The sequence below is a fragment of the Cryptotermes secundus genome, unplaced genomic scaffold (assembly GCF_002891405.2).
Source record: "Cryptotermes secundus unplaced genomic scaffold, Csec_1.0 scaffold1647, whole genome shotgun sequence".
Taxonomy (NCBI): domain Eukaryota; kingdom Metazoa; phylum Arthropoda; class Insecta; order Blattodea; family Kalotermitidae; genus Cryptotermes; species Cryptotermes secundus.
The window spans coordinates 302763-330703 of NW_019726261.1; the positions used below are offsets into that span (position 1 = coordinate 302763).

General features: G+C 41.7%; 1 protein-coding gene across 7 annotated transcripts in view; it reads left to right on the plus strand.

Moving 5' to 3' along the window:
- LOC111864158 (piezo-type mechanosensitive ion channel component) overlaps window positions 1-27941 on the plus strand; it is a 288244-nt gene that overhangs the window by 6976 nt on the left and 253327 nt on the right. For all 7 annotated transcript variants that reach the window (XM_023851212.2, XM_023851215.2, XM_023851216.2 and 4 more), the window contains exon 2: window positions 9649-9739. In XM_023851212.2, coding sequence (XP_023706980.1) covers window positions 9676-9739 — 64 coding nt within the window. In that variant the 5' untranslated portion in view covers window positions 9649-9675. The remainder of the gene's footprint in view (window positions 1-9648; window positions 9740-27941) is intronic.

Below are 27941 nucleotides of genomic sequence, written 5' to 3' on the forward strand. Positions count from 1 at the left end.
GTATGCTGCTCTATTTGAAACTCACATTCTCACATTGTGGCTTTGCCTGTGTATGTTTGCTTCTGTATCTTATTCATGCTAACTGTGTAATTAATATAGACTATCATTTTTGTATTTTGTTTTTTAATTATTTTTGTATATTTCTCTATTCGTGCTAGCTTTGTAATTGGCCTCTGTGCTGTTAAGTTTGCACGTAAATAAACATGAATTGAATTGAATTATTGTCTTCCAAAATAGAGCCTCTTTGGCTCCTGAAAAATGTTGCTGTAGCGTTTTCTCAGGTGAGGTGGCATAATGGAAACTCGTGTACAGAATTGCCAACTGAGGGACAAGGTTGTTTGATGCAGATTGTGAATTGTAATAAATAAGAGTAAAAAAAAAAAGTAAAGCTATCCCTGTAACAGGTCGTGAAGACCCATAGGGTTGTGTGACGTTGAGGGTCCCACATTATCTAGACAGTCGGCTCATAGATGGCGGTAAGGTTGTCAGCCTTACGCGCCGGCCGCGCTTTACTCCCCAGGAAAATTATTTATTTAATTCCTGGTACTCATTTCTGTTAGAGGCTGAGTGAACCCCAGGGCCATAGTGCGGTCGGAAGGATGAGGTCAATTGGAAAAAATCCTGTGACCTCATCGGGACTTGAACCCGCGACCTTCCGACTTGTAGCATAGTGCCTCAACCACTATAGAAGTTAAATTGTATGATGTAGATTCAGTTACATTTTTCATTCTGAAGCTGAAAGAGAAGTGTTGAAAGTTAGTACATCTTAATGATACATCAACGAAACAGCATTATAGGTGATTAGCGGGAATAGTGACATACCTCTGCCCTTGAAGAGTGCTATGTTCCGGAATATAACGCTGCGTAATTCCTTCGAACTTCGTCAGTGTTTCGGAAGAACATACACGTATATTGCCTTCATCATCAGGGTCGAAGGGTAAGCCAAGCAAGATACCAGCAAGAAGCAGACGGCAAGATGAACTGGTTTCTTACTTGACTTACTCTTCACCCGAGAATATCAGAGTAAGAGAACTGTACCTAACTACATGACGTTACGTTCCAGAAGATGTACGTGCAACTCTTGCGAACCTCAAATAGTGCCAGTATTCTCTTCTGTACGTGTTATAATCTCCACTTTCCAGTATCATTTTTGTTCTCTTGCTCTTCGCTCTACAGGTTTATAATTCTGTGCCATCTTTCGCATCTAATCTTCACTTATTCAGTGTACATTGTCATCGTGTCTCATTTTATAAGCATAACTTCGTAGTTGTATTGTTAAACTCTCATTTTTTTTACGTATTTCGTTGTTTTGTTTGTTTAATCTTGTAGAGGTTTATCTCAAATATTATACAATAAAAGTAACTGTCCACAGAATATGATTACGGACGTCACGAATTCTTGGCGTGCGAGTTTTTATTAAGTTTGTTGCCTTAATTATTGCTGTCCTCTTTATAGCTATCTATTTTTTTTCGCTGTCGGACTTATTATCTAATTGTGCGCCAGTATGAGGGTCTCCTTCGGGAGTCCGTCGGTCATTCGCGTTATTTCCCTGTGAAAGGGCCGATTAAAACTAAACATTGGATAACCCAGCTCTTCGCTTGGAACAGCAAGTTAGGTTTCAGACGTTCGTAGGGAGAAACGTCAGTCTTAGACATACGCTGGTTGTAGATACTCTGGTGAAATTTAATAAATGGGATTTACTATAAAATTGGAGACCAAGAAGTATATGCCGAATGTGTAGAGATAATAATGTAATTATCAGGAACCTGTACTTGGAAGGTGCCCCAAAATAGGCGAAGATTGCCCCCCTTTCACAGCCTTAGATCATAATTTACATTCATCTTTACAGCTGGTGTTAAATGATGCATGTAGCTGAAAATTCGTTGTTAAGTAAGCTAAGAAAGCAGAAAAGAAGGGATGCAAGCACAATTTTATGGCGACACATTTTGGACGCGGCAGCGAGGGTGGGATGGAGTTTGCTTGTTCTGGTAATATGATGTGGACCGAAGAGCCTCAGTGTTGGGTCCATTACGGAGCTGTTACCGTGATGTTAATTTTAAGTTGATTAAATAGAGTGAATGCCCTGGATGCAAGAAATGTTCGGTATGGCGTCGGTGCGCCGAAGTCAAACTAATACGAGTGTACGTATGAGTATGTTGTGACACCTGTATACATACCGTGATGACGGTGATGGCTAATTTTAAACATGAATCAATCCGATAAGAGGCCAGCATGTGAAGTAAAACTGCCATGAGTATATTACCAGGTAAAATAATTCTGGTAATAGAACCCGAAGGTTCAATGACACGTAATACCAGAGAGACAGTTCCATCCTCTTTCCACCCTCGAAATTTATTTCCTAGGAGTTGTACTTGTATTGTCTAGATGATATTTGAGAACTGTCCTGAAGGAATTGGAACTAAGAATAATGAGAGAATGAAGAAAACATAGTATCTTTCGGTAGCTGCTCTTTTTGTAATATTTATAATATTGTTAATCGAGGACGGCAATGTAAGTGGAATGTGCAGCACGCGTGAGAGGTATGAGAAATGCTTAGGCCTAATCTTATAAGGAAAATTTCAAGGGAAGAAATTACGATGGAAAACTTCGGTCTATATAGGAGGGTAATACTAGGATAATTACTATCCAGTTTTCTAAAGTGGAATCAAATCATGTTTTTTTTTCTGTGAACGTTATAATGAACTTAGAAGATTCGTAAAAAGCAGGGAATTTCTTGACAATCAGACCCAACTGTCACTTTTCTCAAGACCAGTCTTGTACCGTACAGTCACTAATTCGTCATATTAGATCCAGTGTTCTCTCATTTTCTCTATATGACCCAAGTGATCACCTTTGGAGAGGATTCCCCACTACAGATCAGTATTGCATTTCTCATCTGTATATCCAGCCCAACGTACATGTAACATCGTCTGTTTCACTACTTCTACCTTAACAGTAACGTGACTTGTATAGGCCGAAGCCACGAAGTTCCGTATAAAGATGAATCTGGGAAAGACATTTTAGTTGTGCATCCAACCCGCCACATCCCCGTATATAAAACCAACGCCCTTTGGATCGGTGGCCATCCCTCGAGTAAGTGACGAAACTCGGGGAACCCCCGACCCTATCGTGCAGGCAAATGTTCGTGTGAACACTGATAAAGCACAATATCCGCCGGAAAGGCGCCCATCCCTGCCCGCTGCACTTGCTTGAATGTGAATATTTATAATTTGAGCTGCTTTCTCGTCATCCATGTGTACTAGACCAGTGGTTCTCAACCTTTGTGAGACAGCGGCCAGGTACATTTTTTTTTTTTAATAAGACAAGGGCCCGATATAATTGATTCGCTGCTCGGCGGTTGAGAAACACCACTAGACGGAAACGTAACAAGAAAATAAGTTCAGGGTACGCTGTGTCACGATGTACTGTACGTCATTCACACGTCTTAATGACTGTGGGGAATGATTCAGATTAATCGGAAACAGTTGTGGTCATTTCTTGATAAGCGTTTGTCGTCATTGTTAGCAACACAGTTATTAATGTTATTATTATTGTTCTCCTTCGTGTTCGAGAGGTCACGGGGTTGAATCTAGGCCGCAGGGACTTGCTCTCCCGAGGTCTTACGCGTCTTGACAGATTCCTGTGCCACGAATGATCAGATAATATCTTAAAATATGCCACGGATAGTTCCCCAATCTAATTGTTGACCATGCTTCCACTCGATGCTAGGCAGCTTACGAAGTTGAAAAAGCGTTAACTAAAGGAAGGCCCATCTTCTTAGTTCGTAGGCTGTTGACTCACACTTTGTCCCATGTAGGGACTAATCATCTTCGAAAGAAACGAGAGTTCTTTGACGTGCAACTCCCTGCGAAGTATTACTCAAATAAGTTTCTTCTGTTTCGGGCAACCTGCTGTTACCATCTTCAAGACATCTGCACAGAATTCCATTTTCATTAACTAGCTGATGCTTTATTCCATATCATCACGGTGGGTGAGGTCCCCAAAAATTTGACACTTATTGTGATATACCTTTCTTGAGAAACATTCAGAAAATAGAAGTACATATTCCACAGAACGTTTATGGGTATATACAGAGTGGGGCAGAAGGAAGGATATACTTGAAATGTTGGAAGAATGAATTAGTCATTTCATTTAATTACTTTCTCTACGTGGCGTACCTTGCAAATATGTGTACAGTCTCGCAAATGCACACTCCTTTACGACGTTGAGTTGTAAAATGGCCACCTGTCACATTGATATGCGTGGAAAGGAAAGAAATATACATGAAAATTATGAAATTGTGTTTGCATTCACCTGTACATTTAATTTAAAACTTTTCTTATCCAATCATTGTTCCGTACTTTATTAAAACTATTTTAGAACTTAAAGTGAAGTTACAAACGTAATTGGTCCACGTAATCAAGTTATTTCTTGGGCCTTGGATATATGTAGTTGTTCGGATTACCATGTTTCCCCGTTGAATGATAACGTTCGTAATACAGACATAAGGACGGGTCACGTTTCTTTACAAAATGCATGTGTGGCATGACAAATATTTGGAGGAAACCGTGTGAATGACACGGGGAAATTCTGTTTGGCCGATGTACAGTGCGTAAGAATATATGTAAACCCTACGACGTTTCGACGATTGGCTCTGCCTCTGTGCCCTGCTGGTATCCTGTAGGTAGAGATGAGCGAGGTATGTAGCAAGTGTGCGTACAAAATTTTAAACCGATAACCGGAAAGAAGGAGACTGCTTGGAGGATATGGAGGAATGGAGAGACTAATATTAAAATGGACATTAGCTAAACAAGGCATGAGGGCGTTGACTGGATATATCTGGCACAGGCTAGTGTTGCTATTCATCTTTCGGGCTCTTGTGAACACGGTGAGGGACCCTCTGGTTCTTTAAAAGGCTGAAAAAGTTGTGTGAGATAAGTTTAGTGCATTGGACAAAAGTGACTGCTATTTGTGAACACGTTAAGAATCTTGAAAGGGCATACTTTGGAAACGAAGCCTTTGAAAATGCTTGGATATTGGGGTACCTCAAATTAGGCCACGACCGTTTTCATATGCGTCTTTTCTTTGGTCATTCATTAATCTGCATCATCCGAACATTCACCGCGATATAGGCCGAGTTATTGATAACGTTAAAGAAACTACCAACACACATAATTCCTCTTATATGTGACGTCTCCCAGAAGCAAAGCTACATTGAACACGGTGAATCCTTACCCACTGCTGAAGGCAGGGACAAAAGTGAACAGGATGCAAAGAATGGTTAGGCCTGCCACATTGTGTACAAGGGCATATGAATAGGTCACTCATCAGTGGCTTCCAGTTGCTTGCTAGACTAGATAACCAACCACCGTGCGGTACTTGCAGTGTGGATATAATTGCACGATGAGCATGTAGTTGCGTAATAAACTCCTTACTAAACTATCTGATTTATGTGGTATTTGTTAGTTTTGAAACTTTGTATAGGTATACGTTGTATGGGGGAAGGAGAAGAGAGAGAAAGTGATGGAGGGGGCGGATAATTTGGCCCATATTTAACTTTTTGTTACACACAGGATGTCATATTGGCAGAGTGTAGTAAATAATTGTTGTATACTTTTTCCTTTCCGAACATTCAAAGGACTCTCGTTTTGAGTGTTGTGGATTTCCTGCATTGCATTGTGGAGCTGGACATATTGCTGTCACTTACTTCAAATGGAATCTTTATCTGTTACTTACCTTGTTTTATTTAAGAAAACTTGAAGTGAAGAAACTGCTGCGGAGATCTAAGCGTATGATGAAAGATAATATTGTCACGATTTTAGTGATTGTAGACGGGGTTTTGATTGGTAATAAGATTTATTGCACGCGTATACTACCACACTTCACAAATCACTATAGGACACATAATGTCTTCTCAGTCTGTTGCAGTCATCACTAGCCGTCCATGGGTAGCGGCTTCCAGTGCCGGATGGTCCCCTTCCTCTGGGTTCCCGAACTGTCCCCGGCCTCAGCTGTCAACTTCAAATAGTGTCAGCTCAAAACAACTTAATCCCAGCGGTTATCTAACTAACTACAGCTCCTGAATTGTGCTGCTCGTTTACATCTCGGCACGGACCACACAGAAAACACCGTTTCTTCGTGGCAGTTTACGGGCATTTGCTTAATAATGGTCGTTGTGTAGTTGCTTATTTCGCGGTCGTTACCTAGCAACGGGTCTGCATGCCAATATATTAAAATAAACATTCAAGAAATAGGCAGTGAGGATGTAGACTTGACTCATCTGCCTTAGAACAGGGTCCAGTGGCTGCCTGTTGTGAATGCGGTAATAAACCTTCGGGTTCCATAAAAGGCGAGGAATTTATTGACTAACTGAACGACTCTTACTGTCCCAAGGACTTTACTCCATGGCGTTCGTTGTTTCATCATGAAATGGTTCTTAAGGTATAATGAAAAACCACTGTATTAGTGCCCTTTTGCGAAAAAGCGTCCCGCTAAGTGTATTAAGTGATTTAACTAAAGGAGTTACATACAAAATTTTAATCGATTTTCGAGTTTTGGCATGCGTACAGAGGGAGTAATGGACGGGGCAAATTTAATAGACGCGCTTCAGGGTTATGTGGCATCTAAAAAAATACCTATTTTATTTGCACATTAGTTTCCGATAGATTTATTTCTTTTATTTTAGCGATAGATTTATTTCTTTTATTTTAGCGGCATGTCTGTGAAGTTCGTGGAAACTGTTGGAATTACTGATGTATGCTGCTTGGTCTTGCATTCAGTAGTGATCAGATGCAACTCAAAACCATACGAGAAAGGAATGTTCTAACGTGTTTCTGGCTTCTGGGGCCTGCAGTAGTCTGACATTCGTAACTCACAAGTAACAAGACAGAGTGGGTTGCCAGGAACTGGCACATTAGAAAATGGCGTCTTCAGTTGCGTTGTTCTAGACATGGAGTTCCTTAAAGCTAAGAATCTCGACAGGTAAACGAGATTGGTTTTGGGGACTTGGCATTACTATCTCATCGGAATCAGACGCCATTTCTATACGTTCTGCCAAATTCCAAATTAATTAAACTTCGCAGACATTTAGGACTACTACCACAGTACAGCTCGTCAAATATAATTGATTATATATATTGATTAAGTCAAGGAGGGTGAATGAGCAGGGAATATAGCACGCACGGAAGCTAAGCGGAAAACTAAAAGGAAAGACCACTAGGAATGTCTAACCGTAGATGGGAGGATAATATTAAAATGTATCTTAGCGAAATGGGATGGGAGATATGGTCTGAATTCATCTGACAGGGTAGAGACCAGTGACGGGCTCTTGTGAGCACAGTTGTGAACCCTCGGATTCCTTAAAATGTTGGAAATTTCTTGAGCGACTTGTAGCTTCCAATGAAGTACTCCACTCCTTGGAGTTAGTGAAACTATATTGGGCATGATACGAGTCAGGCACCTAAATGAAGTGATTTCGAGCATCACTAACAAGAAGGTGAAGTGAAACTTCATTTACGACGTAATTTGTGTGAATCTGATTTACGTCATACTTCGTGGGGAGTTACTTGGAACGGTCAGTAACAAAGTACATCTACCAGAAAAGTGAACAACAGCAGCGTGTGTTAAAAATAAAATGTGTTTACCACTTGAAGTTGTGATTTATTCAGCGTAATATTGCAGATTCACAGCCTCGAGTTGTCACCAGTCCAAACACAAGCCTAACGTGAGACCTGAATTAATGTCTGGCAATTCTAACGACTACGTACAGAGAGGCAGGGAGGAACCTGTTGTACCTGCACCCTTGAGAAGTCCTCTGGGGCCACCCTGAACACCTTTTCCTTTCATATTAATGACATTCCACTTATTTGGTTCTGTTACGTAACCTGAAGTTCATAGTTGCTTGCCGGCTGCGAGTTGGAGTGAGTAATTGGCGACAGTTACTACGCACCTTGAAGGCATGTAAATATTTTGGCATGTTGTCTATGGAGTATGATTATCTTAGACCTCTTTGCTGTGGTTTAAATGAATACTATAAATATTCGAAGTCCTTGCGAATAGTCGGGACCACGGTGAGCCTAAATGCTGCCCCAGTAGACGGGACAACCTTCCCCCCAATTGGAAACAGCTGTAGTTTTTCGAAGCGTAGTCACAATAACATGACATTCCCAGATGCCGGCGAAAACAGACAATGGTGTCATACTTCTTAAAACAGCATTATTTGCATCGTTGCATAACATGGTCACTAATGAACATAAAGGCAACATGAATGAATTTTTAACGAGAAATCAGAAGTGGTGTGTGTTTGTAAAATGTGCCGCCCCTAAAATCGTGCTGCCAGAGGCGGCCGCTTCGTTCTCGTATGTGTTTTCAGGCTAACTGTGCTGTTCGGACAACTAGCCTCATAAATCTTACCCGGCGGTTGAGGTCGGATGTCACTTGCGAGTTTATTAAGTAGCATGTTTGTAACGCAGAGTGCTTCGGGAAATAGTCTTCGAGTTTGTTTTATGTGATTGATAGATGTGACGTACAGAACTGTAAATATAGGCCACTCGTGTCATTTATAAATAAAGAAAAATACGTGCAAAAATGACACGAATTCCAAGCAATTTTTTTTTTCGAGTGAATCTGGCGCGTCTTATTTCTCAATTTATTTAAGGACGCCTCTTCAGCTGCGTGGGGATAGGCTGTAGTTCAAACGAGAGAGTGATTTTGAATGATGACTCGAGAAATATTTAGAAGGAACGAGCCTTGGACAATTTTTATGCACGATTCCGGCATTTTATCTTGAGGGATTAAATAAAGGGTTAGAAAAAATAGTGTTTCATATCTAGAACAGGAACACGGAATCTCCCGAATACGAAACAAGAACGCAAACTACCCGACCTCTGCATTCGGTTGTTCACATCCGTGTCTATAAACGTCCACAAATAATGTATTGCATTATTACGTGTAACTAGAAGAGGGAGTCTCGCGAGACAGTTAGGCCGGGTCGATTCATAACGCGCAGTTTCGGTTCGTGGCTGGGGTGTCTAAGCAAATGTACTTGCTAAGGACCAGATATACATACAAGTAGATTGTTAAGGGTTCTGACGATGGTGTATAACACCCAAAATTACTGGGGTTTTGGACTTAGTCCATCATCATGTGTTTTAGAAAATAGAGAGCACAACGCTTCGGAAACTGGATGTTTCCGTCCTCAAATGAGAGGGGAAAGGGGTGGGGGAAACACCTACTCAGTTGGGTCCCTTAGAATGAACTAACCTCTGTCAGCTGTAGTGAATTTGACGGGTTGTCCAATGATTGAGGCTGTAAAGGACCCAACTCAGTAGGTATCTTGTCGCTCTCATGTAAGGACGGAAACAGACCCAGTTTCCGAAACGTTGTTTTCTATTTTCTGGAATACCGGACGATGAATAAAGTCCAAAAACCCAGTAATTCTGAGATATATAAGCTCACAAAAATCACGCGGCAATTCAAAATGTCATTTCAAACAAACTGGACAAACGTCTTCTACTGAGTTAGTCAGTTGATGGGTATTTGATTAGGTATAGAAATTTTTAAGAATTTGTACTTGATGGAGGCTATGTTACTTCCACTGATATAGAACACGAATCTTGATGTATTAAACAATACATTGTTCTTTTGCAGATCCAAGGAGACTGACCGCACACTAAGATGGCCAATTACTTCGCGTGCATGTGCCTGATGAGGATTGTACTGCCGCTCAGCCTATCCTTGAGTGAGTACAGCAAATCCCCAAATCCCGCCCCACATGGGTACCGTCACCTTCAAGTGGAAAGGTTGCCAGTGTTCTTATTAATTAACGCCAGCTAGTGCAGAGGCGCACATGGAAGCACTATCAGGGTGGTATAATGGGTGAACAGCTCTCAGGAAGTAGAATCCATGGAGAAGGTAGACGTTAGATGTATGGTGGAAAGTGGCCGAGGAGCTGAAAAACGAGAATCGTCGTTACGTGACGCAGAACAGAGAAAACGTAAATTCCTCTAATTTAGGTCACTGTATTAAACACTGTAGGTAAATCACATAATCCGGTAGGTAACACTGAATGGTGCCACGATACTTGTTAGCATACACATATTACCACTTCGTAGAACGAATTCTAACCTTCATCCATGTTAGTTCATGCAGTGTGTGCTTGTATTTCGTAGAAATAATTATCGTCTCTAGACACTGCTAATATAGACGTTAAGAAGGTAGGCCTAACAGAAATTGTCGCAATTCAGCTTAGGATAAGTTATTGTTTAAAATTATGTAAATAATTTCAGGTATATGTGAACTTAGTTTCAAAGGTTTTCCACGTTGTATTCAAGTTCGAGTAATACTGTTTCGTTTTAATACAGTTAACTGATTTAGACCGATTCACCTTGAATGTGGAGTGCATTTCTGGAAGTCAAGGCCAGTCTCTTCCCAGCAAAAAAAAAAAAAAAAAAAAAAAAAAAAAAAAAAAAAAAAAAAAAAAAAAAAATCGAATTCGGTACGTACAGGAAGAAAGAACGGACGACATCGCCATACTCGTATATTAAAGTGACTTCGAGCGGCCAGCAGAAACATCTTTCCTTTGGATAGAAAAGCGCAAGCTTGAACTGAAGCGGCACTAGGAAAATAACAGATGTCTTGTTTCCCAGCGGGGTCAGGCTCGAATTTCGGACGGCAGGAGGGCTGTTCTGAAGATTTTGTGACCGTTACGGGTTCCTCGAGGCTTCCTTACTTACTTACTCTTGGAGATGAGCCCTTCTGGAGGAGCCGCCAATTCTGCAGCTACTCAAGAATTTCCCAGCATTTTATGGAACCCGAACGTTCATTACCGTGTTCACAAGAGCCTTCCACCGGTCCCTATCCTGAGCCAGATCCATCCAATCCATACCATCCCATCCTATCTCTCTAAGATACATTTTAATATTGTCCACCCACCTACGCCTTGGTCTTCCCTGTGGTCTCTTTCCGTCTGGCTTTCCCACCAATATCCTATACGCATTCCTCTTCTCCCCCATTCGTGCTACATGCCCTGTCCACCTCATCCTCCTTGACTTGATCATTCTAATTATACTTGGAGAAGAGTATAAGTTATGAAGCGCCNCTATATTTTTGGACAACAGACGAGAAGACAAAATGTTCTAGACCGAATGGTAGCAAGCATTGCCCGAGTTCAATCTCCTCTTAATTTCCTCCTGAATGACATTTCGATCTGTTATCGTTTTTCCCAAATATCTGAATTGTGCCACATTTTAAAAACATCTTTTTTTTTTATATATATATTTATTAGCAATCAGAATAAAATACATTCTTTTAGCTAATTTGCTAATTTAAACACCGTCCTCGTGTGCTTATTGTGTCGTGATGAGGGCTCCTCCAATGAGAGATCCTCTAACCATCAAGTAGATCTGCGGGCCATAATTTCTTTAGCCTTCTTCGTTGTTGTTGTTCCAGTAGGGGCTGCAGTAATGTATTGCTATGGTGTCCTAGTTTATCGTGATGTTTTATGCTTCTTTCTTGGATGACTTCTTTGACGAATGGTACATTGAGATCGTCATGTAGGGTCTGATTTGACACATACCAAGGTGCATTTGTGATCATCCGCAGTATTTTGGACTGTCTTCGTTGCATTATGGCTATGTTCGATTTACTGGCGCATCCCCATAGTTCGATTCCATAGGTCCAAATAGGCTTTATGATGGTCTTGTATAGAAGTACTTTACTATCTAGCGATGTGCTGGATTTACTTCCAATGATCCAATGTATGTCTTTTACTTTTAGGTCTACCTGTTTCCTTTTTTTGGTTATATGCTGCTTCCAAGTAAGCCTGGAATCCAGGTGTAGTCCAAGATACTTTACTGTTGATGATTGTGGAATTTCAGTATTATTTATGTGTACGGCTGGGCACTGCTCTTTTCTCATTGTGAAGGTGACCTGTACAGATTTGGTTTCATTAATGTGGATTCGCCACTTTTTTAGCCAACTTTCTACTTGGTCTAGATGACTTTGTAGTCTTTGCGAGGCAGTTGCTGGATCATCATGGCTGGCAAGAATGACCGTGTCATCAGCAAATGTCCCTGTTGTAGTGTAAGTAGTCGTTGGTAGATCTGTTGTGAATAGCACGTATAATATCGGGCCTAAAACGCTCCCTTGTGGGACTCCAGATTGGATGATGAAGTTGCTGGATACCTCCTCCTTAACTCGTGTTCGGAATTTTCGGTCAGATAGATATGACTTGAGTAGTCTAAAGTATTTTATAGGAAGCACCTTTTTTATCTTGAATAGGAGTCCATCATGCCAAACCTTGTCAAAGGCTTGGCTTACGTCTATAAATATTGACGTGCAGTACTGTTTGTCTTCTAATGCTTGATTAATTTTATGGATGATTCTATGTGTTTGTTGTATTGTAGAGTGATGATTCCTAAATCCGAATTGGTGTGGAGGCATCCATTCATCTGGCTTTAGGTCCATATTTAGTCTCCGAAGTAAAAGCTTCTCAAATAATTTGTTTATTATGGACAGTAGGCTTATTGGACGATACGAAGATAATTCTTTTGGGTCTTTTCCTGGTTTTGGTATCAAGATAATTTCTGCTGTCTTTAATTGTTTGGGCCAAATACTAAGTCTTAGCATAGCATTATAGATGTATGTTAGCATGACTAATCCCTTTTTTGGCAACTCTTTCATCATTTTAGGTGTGATTTTGTCGATACCAGGTGCTTTTTTGATATTTAAGAACCCAATTTCTTCTTTGATTTCTTTTGGGCTGAATATTTTTATTGTCGGAATATTTGGCGGTAATGTGGTAATATCGTTCTCAATCTCTTGATCAGGATGACTGGCATTTGGCATAAAGACTTTCGATAAATGTGCTGCGAAGAGTTCCGCTTTTTCTTTATCGCTACGAGCCCATCGATCTGGACGACCATCTATCTGGATTTTTAAAGGCGATACAGGAACTATAGGTTTCTTAGTTGACTTCACCGGTGTCCAAATGGAGTTGTCGTAGCGATTGAGGTTTCTGAGGTAATTGTGTAGTGTCAGCTCTCTGGACTTCTTGATTTCTGCTCTTAGCTTATTGGTGGCCCTGTTATACACAGTTCTGTCTGCTGGGGCATGACTTAGTTGCCATGTCTTCCTAGCCCGTCTTTTATCTGCTATAAGTTTTTTGATTTCGGTAGGGATATTTATACTTCTTGTTTGTGTAGTCGGAATTGGAGTGGCGTGTAGAGCTGCTTCTTTAAGAATGTTAATGAAATTTGTCAAGGCTATGTCTAGTTTAAAAACATCTGTTTCCTATCTTTATATCATGATTTTGCCCTGCATTTTTGTGACGAGACAACAACATATACTTAGTTTTCACAGTGTTTACTTCTAGACCAACCTCTTTACTTGCGTCAATTAAAGTTTGTGTGTTTTACTTTATGGCATCTATGTTATCACCCAGTAGATTCACATCATCGGCATAGGCCAACAGCTGATGTGTCCCGTTTAATTTCAGTCCCACCTGGTTTCCCTGGATCTTCCTAATGGCATAATTCTAAAGCAAAGTTGAAAAGGAATGGCGATAAAGCATCTCTTTGTTTTAGACCATTCTGGACAGGAAATTTATCAGACAAATGTTTACCTACACGGACTTTACTATACGTTTCGTTTAAACACGTTTTAATCGACCTAACTAGTTTCATGGGTATCCCAAATCCTGTCAGAATATTGTACAATACTTCCCTCCTAACTGAATCAGGCTTTCTTGAAGTCTGTGAATAGCTGATGTACTATCTCATCGTACTCCCATTTTTTCTCCAATATCTGAGGAATGCAGAAGATCTGATCTGTAGTTGATCTGTTACGTCGAAACCCAGACTGATGATCCCCAATAATTTCANAGAAGTCGGCCGGAGCTAGGTCGGGGCTGTAGGGTAGCTGCGGCAGCTCGTCCGTCAACAATTTAGGGACTAGCTTGGTGCACACCTTTCGCATGTTCAATTCGTCCATAACGATGCGATGCACAATGGTTTTTGGAATGTTCAAAGTGTCAGCTAACAACCGAACAGTCATTCGACGGTCAGTATTCAACAAGTCACGCACACGAGTCACATTTTCATCGCTTTGGCTTGTTGATGGCCGTCCAGAGCGGGAGTCATCTTCCACTCCTTCCTGGCTCTCCTTAAACTTCTTCACCCACCTTGTAACTTGCACATATGATACGGCAGACTCCCCGTAGGCTTGCTTAAGCAGTTCGTGAGTTTCGGCAGCATTTTTGTTGAGCTTTGTGCAGAACTTGACCGCCCAACGTTGTTCGAAAGTATCCGCCATCGCGCGCCGTGACGTGTCACAAAACACAGGTGCACTAAATCAGCGATACCGACGCCTCCGATGCTCGAGCAGACTGACCTTGGGCGCGCTGTGAAGCTAAAGGCCTCCCCCCCAACCCAACCGGTTCCAGCGCGCTCCGACCAGTAGCAGCGCGGGGAAGAAATATGTTTCATGACTTTTGGGACACACCTTGTATATATGGAGGGAGTTAATCTTGAGAGAAGAATATTGGATACAATTTTGTATGAAGTTGATAGCAGTGATATCCCACGATAATTACTACGAGTACTGTCAGTTTTATCATCCTTCTTGTGAACTGGTACAATAATAGACTCCTTCCACTGATTAGGCACTTTTTCCTTGTGCCAAATAGAATTGCATAATTAGCTTGTGGATCTTAGAATTTAATATTTCACCTCCTGCTTGAATAAGCGATTTACACAGTTTCAGTTTTCTTCAATTTTTTCTTAAAGTCATTTATTCCTCTATACAGGTCTCTAATGTTCTTGTTCTTACTGTTCATTGCAAGTTCATCAATTTTGTATTTCGGATATTCCCTCCTTTTGTTCCTGAAATGCCTGCTGGTTTCACGTCTTACATTGTTCAGATTATCCCCATTTATTTCGCTTGTATCCTCTAACCATTGCAATTTGGTTTGTTTTCTTTGGTCTAATAATTTTGAGCCTCCTTCATCGAACCATGGCTTATGCTTCTTCGGTTCATAATAACCTACACTCTCCTCGGCGGAAATTTTTATATTTTCTCTAATAGTTTCCCAAGCTTTATTAACATTCACCTCAGTGTCCAAGTTCTCCAAAGCCGCGAACCTATTTGAGATTTCAAAACGATACTACTCTTTACCCTCTACCTCATTTAATTTCTTGACATTGAACCTCTCCTTATGAATTCTGGCGTTGTTTGTTTGCTCACCGCCAGTCTTTCCCTAACCTTTGCCACCACCTGGTAGTAGTCAGTTTCACAATCTGCTGCCCTGAATACTTGAGTGCCGTCTCCTATCTATCAAAATATGGTCTATTTGATTGTGTATCTTCCCATCAGGAGATGTCCAAGTAAATTTATGGATGTTGCGATTCGGGAAAATTGTACTTTTGACAGTAAGATTTTTTGATGTGGCAAAGTTTACTACTCTAACTCTAGTATCATTACTAATTTCATGCAGACTCTCATTCCGAATCGTTGCTTTGAAAATGTCTTCCCTCCCTACCTTGGCATTGAAATCTCGTAACGAAATCTTCATAAGGTACATCGGGAATTAATCAAATACATGTTCTAGTTCTTCATAGTAGAACCTGTCCTTTACGTCATCAATTTTATCATCTGTTGGGGCGTGAACACTCATAACAATGATATCACACTAGCGACCTTTTAGTATTATGTATGATATTCTCTCACTAACCAACTCTACCCTCTTAACTGCTGATACGATTCTCTTATGTACGAAAAAACCTGTACCTCATTCATGATTTTATTTCCCTTTCCATAGAAAAACGTATAGTCTCCTGCTTGTGCGATGCCACCTCCATCCCATCTGACCTCCTGAACTCCCGCTAAATCTAACTTATATTCCAAGATTTCTTCTGCCACTGCCCTGAGTGAACCTGCCCTATACAAACTTCTGACGTTAGGCCTTTTATCGAAGGAATCCGTCCAGGTCCGAGACTTTGTGTTTCTTTTTCGTAAAGTGATTTTTTACGGTGAGGAATTTTTAGCCCCACGCCCAACCCCCAAGCTGGAGGACCACACCTTGTCGGCTCTCCGCAGCTCCTTATTCTGTATATTCGCAGCTTTCCTCCAAACCTTGAGGGCGTCTCCTCCATCCGCAACCTGAGGACGCGCCATACCGTGGTGACAGGGACCCACGTAAGATGGTTTGCTCGAGGTTAGGGATGTTAAATCATTTTTACTCTGGCGTTGGATGGGTACAGTAGAAACGATCTCAAACTGGAGGGCCGCACGAGAAAAATAATAAAAAATGTAGTTAGCTCCATGGAACAGGACTTTGTAGAAGCTGACAGTCGCAAAAATGGTCACGAAATTTTCCATCATGGGGCCAGAAGGTTCATTACCGTATTCTCAAGAAGTCGGGGCTGAATCCTCATTGTAGTTTACGTCAAAACATGCATGTTTTGAGGCCTTTTATATTTTGTATGTTGCTAGTCTTTGACGGCGAGTTGTTAGTCCCCCACCAGACTCTCAAGCTGGAAAATCACCACTTATCCGCCGTCTGTGAACGTTTGTTCAGCATATTTGCAACTGCTCAATCTGGAGACGTGTCCGTCCTTGACCTCAGAGTGCATTACCAGAGACGCATAAGTCTTACCTAAATCATTACTAGTAAAGACAACACCACACGCTGTGGAGGAAACACGCAAACCAGGATCATATGGCAGTCATAACTGAAAAGGAGGCTTACGAACATGAGGGCAAGCTGCCAAACAAAACACCTTGGACAGACATACATTTATGAACAATGGACGACACCCCGTGTGAGGTGAAATAATATGCACCAAAATAACGTGGGTATAATAGAAACTTTAAAGAATTTTATCAGGTTTTACCTTGAAAAGAGAACTACAGCGTGTGATTTTAGCACGAACTAAGACAGTGTAGCAGTTTTAACATAATTTAATAAAATATTTGTAACATATCAAGACACCTGGAGATGGCCGTTTGGGGCCGAAACATGTAGTGTCAAAGTGTATAATGATAAACTAAAATTAAAATTAAGTAGTGAATAAAAAAGTGTTGCAATATTGACGGACGATAAATAATGGACTTTAAGTTGTACAATTGCAACGGGATGCTGAAATACAGAATCATAAATGTTATTAATCATTGATTTGGACACGTGTCAACTTTAGCGTGGTCAGCGCAACGAATTCCATTGGCCTTTAATTTGAGTTTTATAGACCTGAGCCGCTATTTCCTTGAAATAGCTGCTCAATTATCCCCACGAGGCTGAATGGGCCCCGTTACAGACCCACTACTTCTCATAAAATCTGGTAGCGCCGGGAATCGAACCCGGACCTTTGGAACTGTAGCCTGGAACGCTGACCACTAGACCACAGAGCTAACTTCCCCGAGAAGCGGCGGTCGCTCGGTCTGTATAGTTCGCTTGAGGAATAAAACCACGGAGCTTGTTTTGTTTTTGTTTAATTTGGTCACGTGCTCTTAAATCTGAGACATAATGATGTATCGGGCAGGCTTAAGGCGGCCGTGTCATGGAAAGTTTATAGAACCCGGGGGGGGGGATTTCAATCAGTTAAAAGCGGTCGGATCGTGAAGGTGAAAGTCACTTGCCAGCACTTTCGATGTCCGGCAATGAATGGCGCATTCCCTCAATTCTCTTGAGACTCGAGGTACTTCACGTGTTGCTGTTTACATGTTTTGCTGTCTCGGGTAAAATTAAAACATACCATTCTTGACGCGTGCCTCGTCTCAAGAGATCGACGGGAAGTTCGCCACAAAAGGGGACACGCCTTGTATGTGTCTCTGTGTTTTTTTTCCGTGTCTCTGTGTTGTTTTTTTTTCCCGTTTTCCCTCGTTGCCGATGCTAGCTGTCTGATACTAGCATAAACATTCACTAGTTCCAACTCATTACGATTGTACCTTATGACATAACGGTGACGTTTTTGCAATTATGTCATCCTAATAGTTGTGAAAGTCTGACAAACAGTTGGATATTCACGAAGTATTTTGGAATCGGAGAGACGAATGGGAAGGTAATGAAGTAGATGAGGTCATGAATGGTGGCAGGAATCGTTTTTTTTCTATAGCAAACCATTAAGGAAACTAGTTGTCACGCCTTTCACGTAAATGCTTCAATTTGTATCTAAAATGAAACACATAGGAATTATGCCTAAGTATAAGTAATTATGTGCCGGTCACGGTAGCCGAGCGGTCTAAGGCATGCACTGTCTTCGCTCGCTCGGAAGCCGGGATCGTGGGTTCGAATCGCACTCAGGGCATGGATGTGTAGTTTGTGTGTGTGCGTTTTTCTGTGTTTGTGTACTGGTAGAGGCCTTGCGACGAGCTGATCACCCGCCCAAAGAGTCCTACCAAATGTGTAAGATCTAGAAAAACCGAAGTGAACGGAGTTCATGGAGGTACGCCTAGGCCCATTGGGGCTGTAGTGCCAAGGAAATAAAAAATATTATCCTACCATCAACACGTATCTGCGCCTGTGTTTGTTCTTCCGGACAGGGGCGTATGGACAGACGCTTACAAACGACACAAGTATAGTGCCTTAATATAGGCCACGATCGCCTATATGTCGTGTACAGTATAGCGTATTTCAATTTATGTTCCTTGCTCAGGGTAAAACTTAAAGATACAACAATTTTATCGGAACGTCATGTTGTATTTTTTAAATTGGTGTAAGAGGATACGCGCCGGTCACGGTAGCCGAGCGGTCTAAGGCATATACTGTCTTCGCTCGCTTGTAAACCGGGATCGTGGGTTCGAATCCCACTCAGGGAATGGATGTTTAGTTTGTGTGTGTGCGTTTTTCTGTGTTTGTGTACTGGTAGAGGCCTTGCGACGAGCTGATCACCCGCCCAAGGAGTCGTACCGAACGTGTAAGATCTATAAAAACCGAAGTGAACGGAGAAGTTCATGGAGGTAGGCCTAGGCCCACTGGGGCTGTAGTGTCAAGGGGGGAAAAAAATAAGAGGATACGCAATCTTCGCAACTAATGTACAGTTAATTACATAAGCCTGCAATGCTTTATTCTTGTGGCATGTTTCGGCCTTTCGTCGTCCTCAAAATCGTCGTCGTCATCATCATGGTCATGTTCATGATGCTACCTCACAGTTCATTTTCAGTGTAACTGCCAGGATTGCTGTGCATTAAGAGACTATGATTCGTATCTATTCAGACCGGACAGAGTATATTTGTACATATATCCACTATAGTCATTTTAGGCAAGTGCGATTGGATATTGCGCCGAAACAAAGATCAGGGAACTGTTATCTCGGTTGTAACACTGAAAGCCTTATGGAATGGGAACGTTATGCAGACCAGCAGGTCGATCGGTATGTCAGTCAGTCAGTTAGTCTGTCTGTCTGTCGATTGGCCAGACAGTCCTCTGCCAGTTAATGATAACAAGTTTTACTTCTTGGCGTTTCTGCAGCAGTTTCTCCATCAGTACTAAATGCCCTTCACGGCATGAATACTCCGCCCCATCAGGTTAATCACAACCTTAATGGATTTAGGATAGACCAGGGGTTGTCAAACCTTTTTAAATCGCCACTCCCTAGAATAATACATAACATTACGCGACCCTTATCTCTGCCGATCAGTAAGGAGTGCAGTGATGCGCATTGTTGCATTTTGATGTTATGCCATGCGGTAACAGCGGGGACCTATATAGCTTTACAACGTACAAGAGTTAGAAAATGTTTTGAATTGTTTCATTTTTGGTCCGTTACACTATCAATCACAAAGTCAATAAAAAGTCCGTCGAGTGTAACAATTTATAGGTCACTTCTTTATCACTTCTGCCTTACATGTTTCGGTTTAATAAAACCATCATCAGAGGCACATAGTACAAGCATGAAAACACTGCCGTTGTTTAAAATGTACACAGTTATGTTTGCTGCGTGAACGCTGCTACAATACGTCGACGTGTAAAAGCACAACACTTGTTAGGATTGTTGAATGCACGTTCAATTCTCACATTCATCCGAAACTGCCCTCAAGTTTCCTATGTGCTGTGTGTTGCAGTACACAACACACAGCACATAGGAAACATCTAACCATAAGCCATACATCCTCAAGCTGACATCTCCCATCTTCGGGACGAATTAACAAGGAGCAGCTTAACATTTTACTTCAAATGTTTTAAATTTTAAATATTTTAACATTGGCGTTTTAACTTGAGGGCAGTTTCGGATGAATGTGAGAATTGAACGTGCATTCAACAATCCTAACAAGTGTTGTGCTTTTACACGTCGACGTATTGTAGCAGCGTTCACGCAGCAAACATAACTGTGTACATCTTAAACAACGACAGTGTTTTCATGATTGTACTATGTGCCTCTGATGATGGTTTTATTAAACCGAAACATGTAAGGCAGAAGTGATAAAGAAGTGACCTATAAATTGTTACACTCGACGGACTTTTTATTGACTTTTAGAAAATGTGCCTGTTCCGTCAAGAAAGGTACGAAATGTTCCATCGGCTGCAGCTGTATTTTCCGTAAGCGCCTGCATGAAATCGCAGGAGCCGGGACTGGGCAGTCGGTATAGCGACTGGCTACGAGCTGGACGACCGAAGGGTCGGAGTTTCCAGTAGAGTCAAGAATTTTCACTTCTCCACGTCGTCCAGACCGGCTCTGGGGCCCACCCAGCCTCCTATACAGTGGGTACCGGGGGCGAAGCGGCCGGGGCATGAAGCTAACCACTCACCTCCAACTAATTCCGAGGCTTAGAAAATGTGGATCAATACACCCACTCCCCCATACGCCTTCATGGCATAGTGCTTAATTAGTTAAACACAGGGACAACTTTATATTTTTTACTCTTTTTTTTTTCTTGACACTACAGCCCAAGTGGGCCTAGGCCTACCTCCATGAACTTCTCCGTTCACTTCGGTTTTTCTAGATCTTACACATTCGGTAGGACTCATTTGGCGCGTGATCAGCTTGTCGCAAGGCCTCTACCTGTACACAAACACAGAAAAAAAGCACGCACACAAACTAAACATCCATGCCCTGACTGGGATTCGAACCCACGATCCCGGTTTCCAAGCGAGCGGAGACAGTACATGCCCTTTTTTACTTTACCCGTATGCAGTCGTATTGTAAAGTAGAGTAAAAAGTAAAGGTATCCCTGTAACAGGCCGTGGAGGCCCATAAGGTTGTAAGATGTTGAGGTTCCCACATTTTCTAAACAATCGGCTCATAGATGGCAAGGTTGTCAGCCTTACGCTCCGGCCGCACTTTACTCCAAGAATAGTCCAAGAATATTCCTGGTACTCATTTCTATTAGAGACTGGAAGGATTAGGTCAATTGAAAAAAATGCAATGACCTCATCGGGACTTAAACCCGCGACCTTCCGGCTTGTAGCATAGTGCCTCAAGCAACTACACTATCGCGTGCCCCATGAAATCGTACTGACTTAACCACACTGTACGTTGACACAACTCTTCATTACACGTAATTCTTGAAAACTGGGCGATCCCCTGAGAGTAGGTCGCGATCTGCAGATTGAGATACTGTGGGAGAGACCATTAGTGTGAGAATCAGTAGCCGAGTGGAGGGTGCATTCAGCTAATGGATGCGTGCTGCGAATGAGGTCACGGTTTTTCACAGTGGACGGGTGTTTACCTGCCGCTGAGAACCCTGACACGCGGATTGCGTGCTACCTGGGCGCGGCCTTAGAGGGAGGATGCTGATTGATGGCATAGGCTCCCGAGTGGCGTCAAAATTGAGTTCTGCATTGTCACACATCGGCCATGTTTGAATGTGGGAAACACCCACAACACAGAACTTCTGAATTTATTGCAGTTACAAGCTGTAACACTGTGTTAATTTGTTGCACAATTGTCAGCCATAAACAGTAGCTAACCACCTAAGACCTGTCAACACGTGCGTGCCACGCGAAACGTTGTGTTATATATCGGAAAATATCTCCATATGCAGCTCTCACTTGAAAACTGAAATTTGAGATATACCTCGGGAGGATTGTTATATGTGCATTTTGGAATTGATATTTTGCCAGAATTAAATGAATTATCGTAAAACTAAACTGTATAAATAATTGACTCCATATAAATGAATTGTATTAATTACAAATAATTATTTTGCACATAATTTAATTGTAAGTATCTTACGCTCCGCAAATCTTTTTTTTTCTTCTTCTTCTTATGAAACGACCTAGGCCACCAAAAGATCGGATTATAAAATTAGCCCTGAAGCATATTTGTTGACAGACGTGAATTAGTTAAATTAACCTCCCAGGGACCTGTACACAAACACTTGTGTCACCAAACACCACCAGTGATCTCCGTCCTGAAGCACCTCAAACTGCTCACTTTTTCTTTTTTACTAGAATACACTTCAGTGTTATTCCCCAATCTGCATCTCGGTCTTCCGGCTCCATCTGAATCTTCCAACTGAAGAACATACCAAAAGGCTGTAGTTCTTTCTTGTTTCCTCCAGCCGTCCCATTGTGACCCTGTTGATTTAAGAACAGGGTTACTAGGAAACTCCTGTAAAAGAAGAATTTCTTTCTTGTGTACTAACTTCCGCGCATCATTATGGCGATACAATTAAGGGTGTATAAAAGGGGTGGGCATGTACATATGCATGAAATAGATAAGAATATCAAAGCAAATGTCAGTGAATAAACACAAAAGGAAGATACCACATGCGATATCCAGGCGCATTGCTTGGCAAACTTAGTAGAAGTCGAAAGTCCCACATCTTCTGGCGTATTGTATCGTTCGACTTTCAGACTGAAACCTAGCGCGAGATTACAAGCTAACATGTGTTTAGAAAGAAACACGCTTCCTAGTCCTGTATGAGATAGTAGTTAAGATCCATCTTATTGAAGTAGGGTGTGACGAGGTTGGACTGGATTCGTCTGGCTCAGGATGTAAATCTTTTGGCCCATTAAAAGACGATCAGTTTCTTAACAAGCTGAGTGACTTACTTCTTCAAGAACTGTTATGCTGCATGGAATTGCTGTCGGCTTTATAAACCTGGCTAGAAAACCGAGATTAACGGCCGTGGGGTCGCGTTGAGCTGACCACGCGACACACTCTATCCGCTAAAGTTGACATTGACTTCGCCGACAAGCGGCGGTCGCTCAGCCAGTATAGTTCGCTTGCGGAATACAGACCACGGAGTTTATAGACCTGGCCTTTCTTAGCACAATGCTTAGTGGATTTGGTCGAGTCGACTCTGAGCCGAATTAGGACTGTTAGTTATAGTGTATGACGACCTCCCTCCCGCCGTCTTCCATATCCCTCTAAATCAGTGTGGTTGCAGCCACTGCCCCGTCACTTGCCTTTTCACGCCTAACCTAGAGGTCAGGTCTGAAACTGCTTGTAATTGTGTAATATCCTTGGTTCCTTGGTTCTTAATCCGTCTGTCTTAGATCGCGGTATTGCCTTGATAACTTCTTTGAGAATGATTGAAATGTGTAAGGGCTGATAAATGAAAGTGATCGCGGTGCTGCTAGCGAGTACGGGCGGTCGAGCGCGTTTCCTTTGAATGATATTCTTCCCGCAGGGTAAGATACGATGGTGCCCGACCACAGACATATCAGGTGAAACATCGTTTTATGTATCATTAACTGGAAATAATATGAAACTGGAGGTTATTTGTTGTTTCCACTTACATGTCTTTAAATTTCGAAACATTTACAAATTATTTATTACAATTTTATCACAAACTCTGATAGCAATGTATTATTGTACCTGTTATAAGTAGTTAACATAGGCGTAAATTCCTCAAGTGAACTGACTGTTAAATAGAGTACATATTTGAAATAAATGTGCTTCATCGTCCGTCACTAAGGTCTGTATGCACCACTCCTTGGGACCACTGCGCTTTTCAACCCGGTGCGTTGCAGCGTGTCTGGAAATGACGGTATCCCTGAATCAGCTTCAGCACGTGCTAATGAACTGTAGTGCAGAGAGAGCAGACGGGCGCCTGGTACATCTGAGTCATCTGTGTAGAATGCTTCGCATTTTATATCCGCGAACTTTAGTCTGCCATCCACAGGTCTGAAGAACCTGTCGCAGTCATTTTTATCCTCCAGTCCATCTTGAGCAAACTATTGGCTCATTCTTCCCCCAGACTTGGTTTTGAATGTGAACTGTTGTTGGCTCTTAATTTCTTTAACCCTTTCCATGTTGGGTGTTTATTAAGGCACCTTCTGTTAGGGCATATTTCCAAAGTAACATGTAGGGTATATTGTTGAGAAACCACAAGTATTTAGTAATTTTAAGTTACAGCATCATGTTGCACTGTGTGGATCTGATTTTGCGTTCCAGTTTTTGCCGTCTATGTGCAACTTCGCTTAATATTCTGGCTTCGTCTTTTCTTTATTGTCACCACACGTTTCGGCCCAACCGGCCACCATCAAGTGTACAGGCTGTTGTGATGATGGACTGCTGCTCACTGTAATGCTGTTCTGCTCTTCTTATGTAATTGCCTCGGACTAATTCTGGGTTATGTGGGTTAAGACCAAGAGATAATATTAACCGAAGTTGCACATAGACGGCAAAAATGGAATGTAAAATCGCAAGTACTCGTAATCTTTGACTTTCACTGCTGAGAGATTTGGAGTGAGCTATTTTTTCACTGATATTCTCAAACATAAACTTATTTAGGTATGAAGGACTATTGTTTTAGCAAGATAGCTCGTATATGGCATGAGAAAGGTTAACGACGACGTATCATATGCTGAGCTTATTTAATGGCTACGGAACGCGAGAGACTGCCTACGTACGGAGAACTGGAAAGGACTTCTGTGGGAAATACCATGGATGGTTTTGAAATATACGTAGGCTCGTCTGAAGAGACTGACAGGAACTGCGAAACAACTTTAAAGGGCAGGTGCTGAACTGAATATTTCACGTATGCAAGGCGGGACACATTACTGCTAGAGCTAACCTGCTCGTCGTCATGTTTAGACCGCACGAGCCGAACAGTTGTACCCCAGAACTGACACTTCTTTCTTGTAATTTCACCGTCGAGACTGGCACCGGACAGTGTTTGTATACTATCTAAACATAATATGCTTCTTCCTTATGAACGTTCATGATCTTTACCTCCCATACCCACCTATCTACCACTCGGCGCTACAGCCCTGGGTGAGCTTGGCCTCCTCTACAACCAGTCTCCACAACCAGTGCGTGCTGCCATAGGAATGGATCCACGCATGATGACCCGAGGCTGGTTGTTGGATTTCTGAGCAAAATTCTTTTTACAGGACGTGGTTGTTAGCCTCATGTCCAAACCCCATACTGGAGGACAAGGGTATATATCTTAGTCTGGCCTCTACCCTTTGACCTTTCCGGCATGGGTGACCCTACTAGTAGTTAAACTATCGCCGGCATAGCTCTCCAGGTCACAGAGTCACGCAAGCCCCACCACCACGACAAGGTGGAGACACAGTTGGGGGATTACTTACTAATGGAACTGAGCCCTTCTTGAGGAGCCGAAAATTCTGCAGCTACTCAAGAATTTCCCAGAATTTCATGGAACCCGAAGATTCATTACCGTGTTCACAAGAACCCTCCACTGGTCCCTGTCCTGAGCCAGATCAATTTAATCCATACCATCCCATCCTATCTCTAAGATGAATTTTAATATTGTCCATCCACCTACGCCTTGGTCTTCCCAGTCGTCTCTTTCCTTCTGGCTCTCCCATCAATATGATATATGCATTCCTCGTCTTCCCTTTCGTGCTACATGCCATGTCCACCTCATCCTCTTTGACTTGAGCATTTTAATTATACTTGGAGAAGAGTACAAGTTTTGAAGCTCCTCATTATGCAGTTTTCTCCAACCTCCAATCACTTCATCTCTCTTCGGTCCAGATATTCTCCTAAACGCCCTGTTCTCAAACACCCTCAGTCTGTGTTCCTCCCTTAATGTCAGAGACCAAGTTTCGCACCCATACAGAACCACAGGCAAAATTATAGTTTTGCATATTCTAATTTTTGTGTTTTTGGACAGCAGACGAAAAGACAATAGGTTCTGGACTGAATGGTAGCAGGCATTACCCGAGTTCAATCTCCTCTTAATTTCCTCCTGAATCAGGTTTCGATCTGTTATCGTTGTTCCCAAATATCTGAATTGTGCCACATTTTAAAAACATCTGTTTCCTATCTTTATATCATGATTTTGCCTTGCATTTTGGTGACGAGACAGCAACATATACTTAGTTTTCTCAGTGGTTACTTCTAGACCAACCTCTTTACTTGCGTCAATTAAAGTTTGTGTGTTTTACTTTATGGTATCTACATTATCACCCAGTAGATTCACATCATCGGCATAGGCCAACAGCTGATGTGTCCCATTTAATTTCAGTCCCACCTGGTTTCCCTGGACCTTCCTAATGGCATAATTCTAAAGCAAAGTTGAAAAGGAGTGGCGATAAAGCATCTCCTTGTTTTAGACCATTCTGGATAGGAAATGTATCAGACAAATGTTTACCTACACGGACTTTACTATACGTTTCGTTTGAACACATTTTAGTCAACCTATCTAGTTTCATGGGTATCCCAAACTCTATCAGAATATTGTACAATACTTCCCTCCTGACTGAATCATAGGCTTTCTTGAAGTCTATGATAGCTGATGTACTGTCTCATCGTACTCCCATTTCTTCTCCAATATCTGACGAATGTAGAAGATCTGATCTGTAGTTGATCTGTTACGTCGAAACCCACACTGATGATCCCCAATAATTTCACCTATATATGGAGTTAATCTTGAGAGAAGAATATTGGATACAATTTTGTATGAAGTTGATAGCAGTGATATCCCACGATAATTACTACGAGTACTGTCAGTTTTATCACCCTTCTTGTGAACTGGTACAATAATAGACTCCTTCCGCTGATTAGGCAGTTTTACTTATGCCAAATAGAATTGCATAATTAGCTTGTGGATCTTAGAATTTAATATTTCACCTCCTGCTTGAATAAGCGATTTACACAGTTTCAATTTTGCAATAGCACTTTCAACCTCAGTGGGGCTAGGATCAGCTACTAATGGCTCAGCTGTAGCGATTTCTGTCTGCCTAACATCACTGACCTTATGAACATTCAATAACTGAGAGAAGTGGAATCAGCAAGCAGATCACCATTCTCATCCTTCACTAAGTTACTGCTAGGCTGGTAATCCTTCTTAAAGTCATTTATTCCTCTATACAGGTCTCTAATGTTCTTGTTCTTACTGTTCATTGCAAGTTCATCAATTTTGTATTTCGGATATTCCCTCCTTTTGTTCCTGAAATGCCTGCTGGTTTCACATCTTACATTGTTCAGATTATCCCCATTTATTTCGCTTGTATCCTCTAACCATTGCAGTTTGGTTTGTTTTCTTTGGTCTAATAATTTTGAGCCTCCTTCATCGAACCATGGCTTATGCTTCTTCGGTTCATAATAACCTACACTCTCCTCGGCGGAAATTTTTATATTTTCTCTAATAGTTTCCCAAGCTTTATTAACATTCACCTCAGTGCCCAAGTTCTCCAAAGCCGCGAACCTATTTGAGATTTCAACACAACACTGCTCTTTACCCTCTACCTCATTTAATATCTTGATATTGAACCTCTCCTTATGAATTCTGGCGTTGTTTGTTTGCTCACTGTCAGTCTTTCCCCAAACTTTGCCAGCACCAGGTAGTGGTCAGTTTCACAATCTGCTGCCCTGAATAATCGGACATCAAGTATACTTGAGTGCCGTCTCCTATCTATCAAAATATGGTCTATTTGATTGTGTATCTTCCCATCAGGAGATGTCCAAGTAAATTTATGGATGTTATGATTCGGGAAAATTGTACTTTTGACAGTAAGATTTCTTGATGTGGCAAAGTTTACTACTCTAACTCTAGTATCATTACTAATTTCATGCAGACTCTCATTC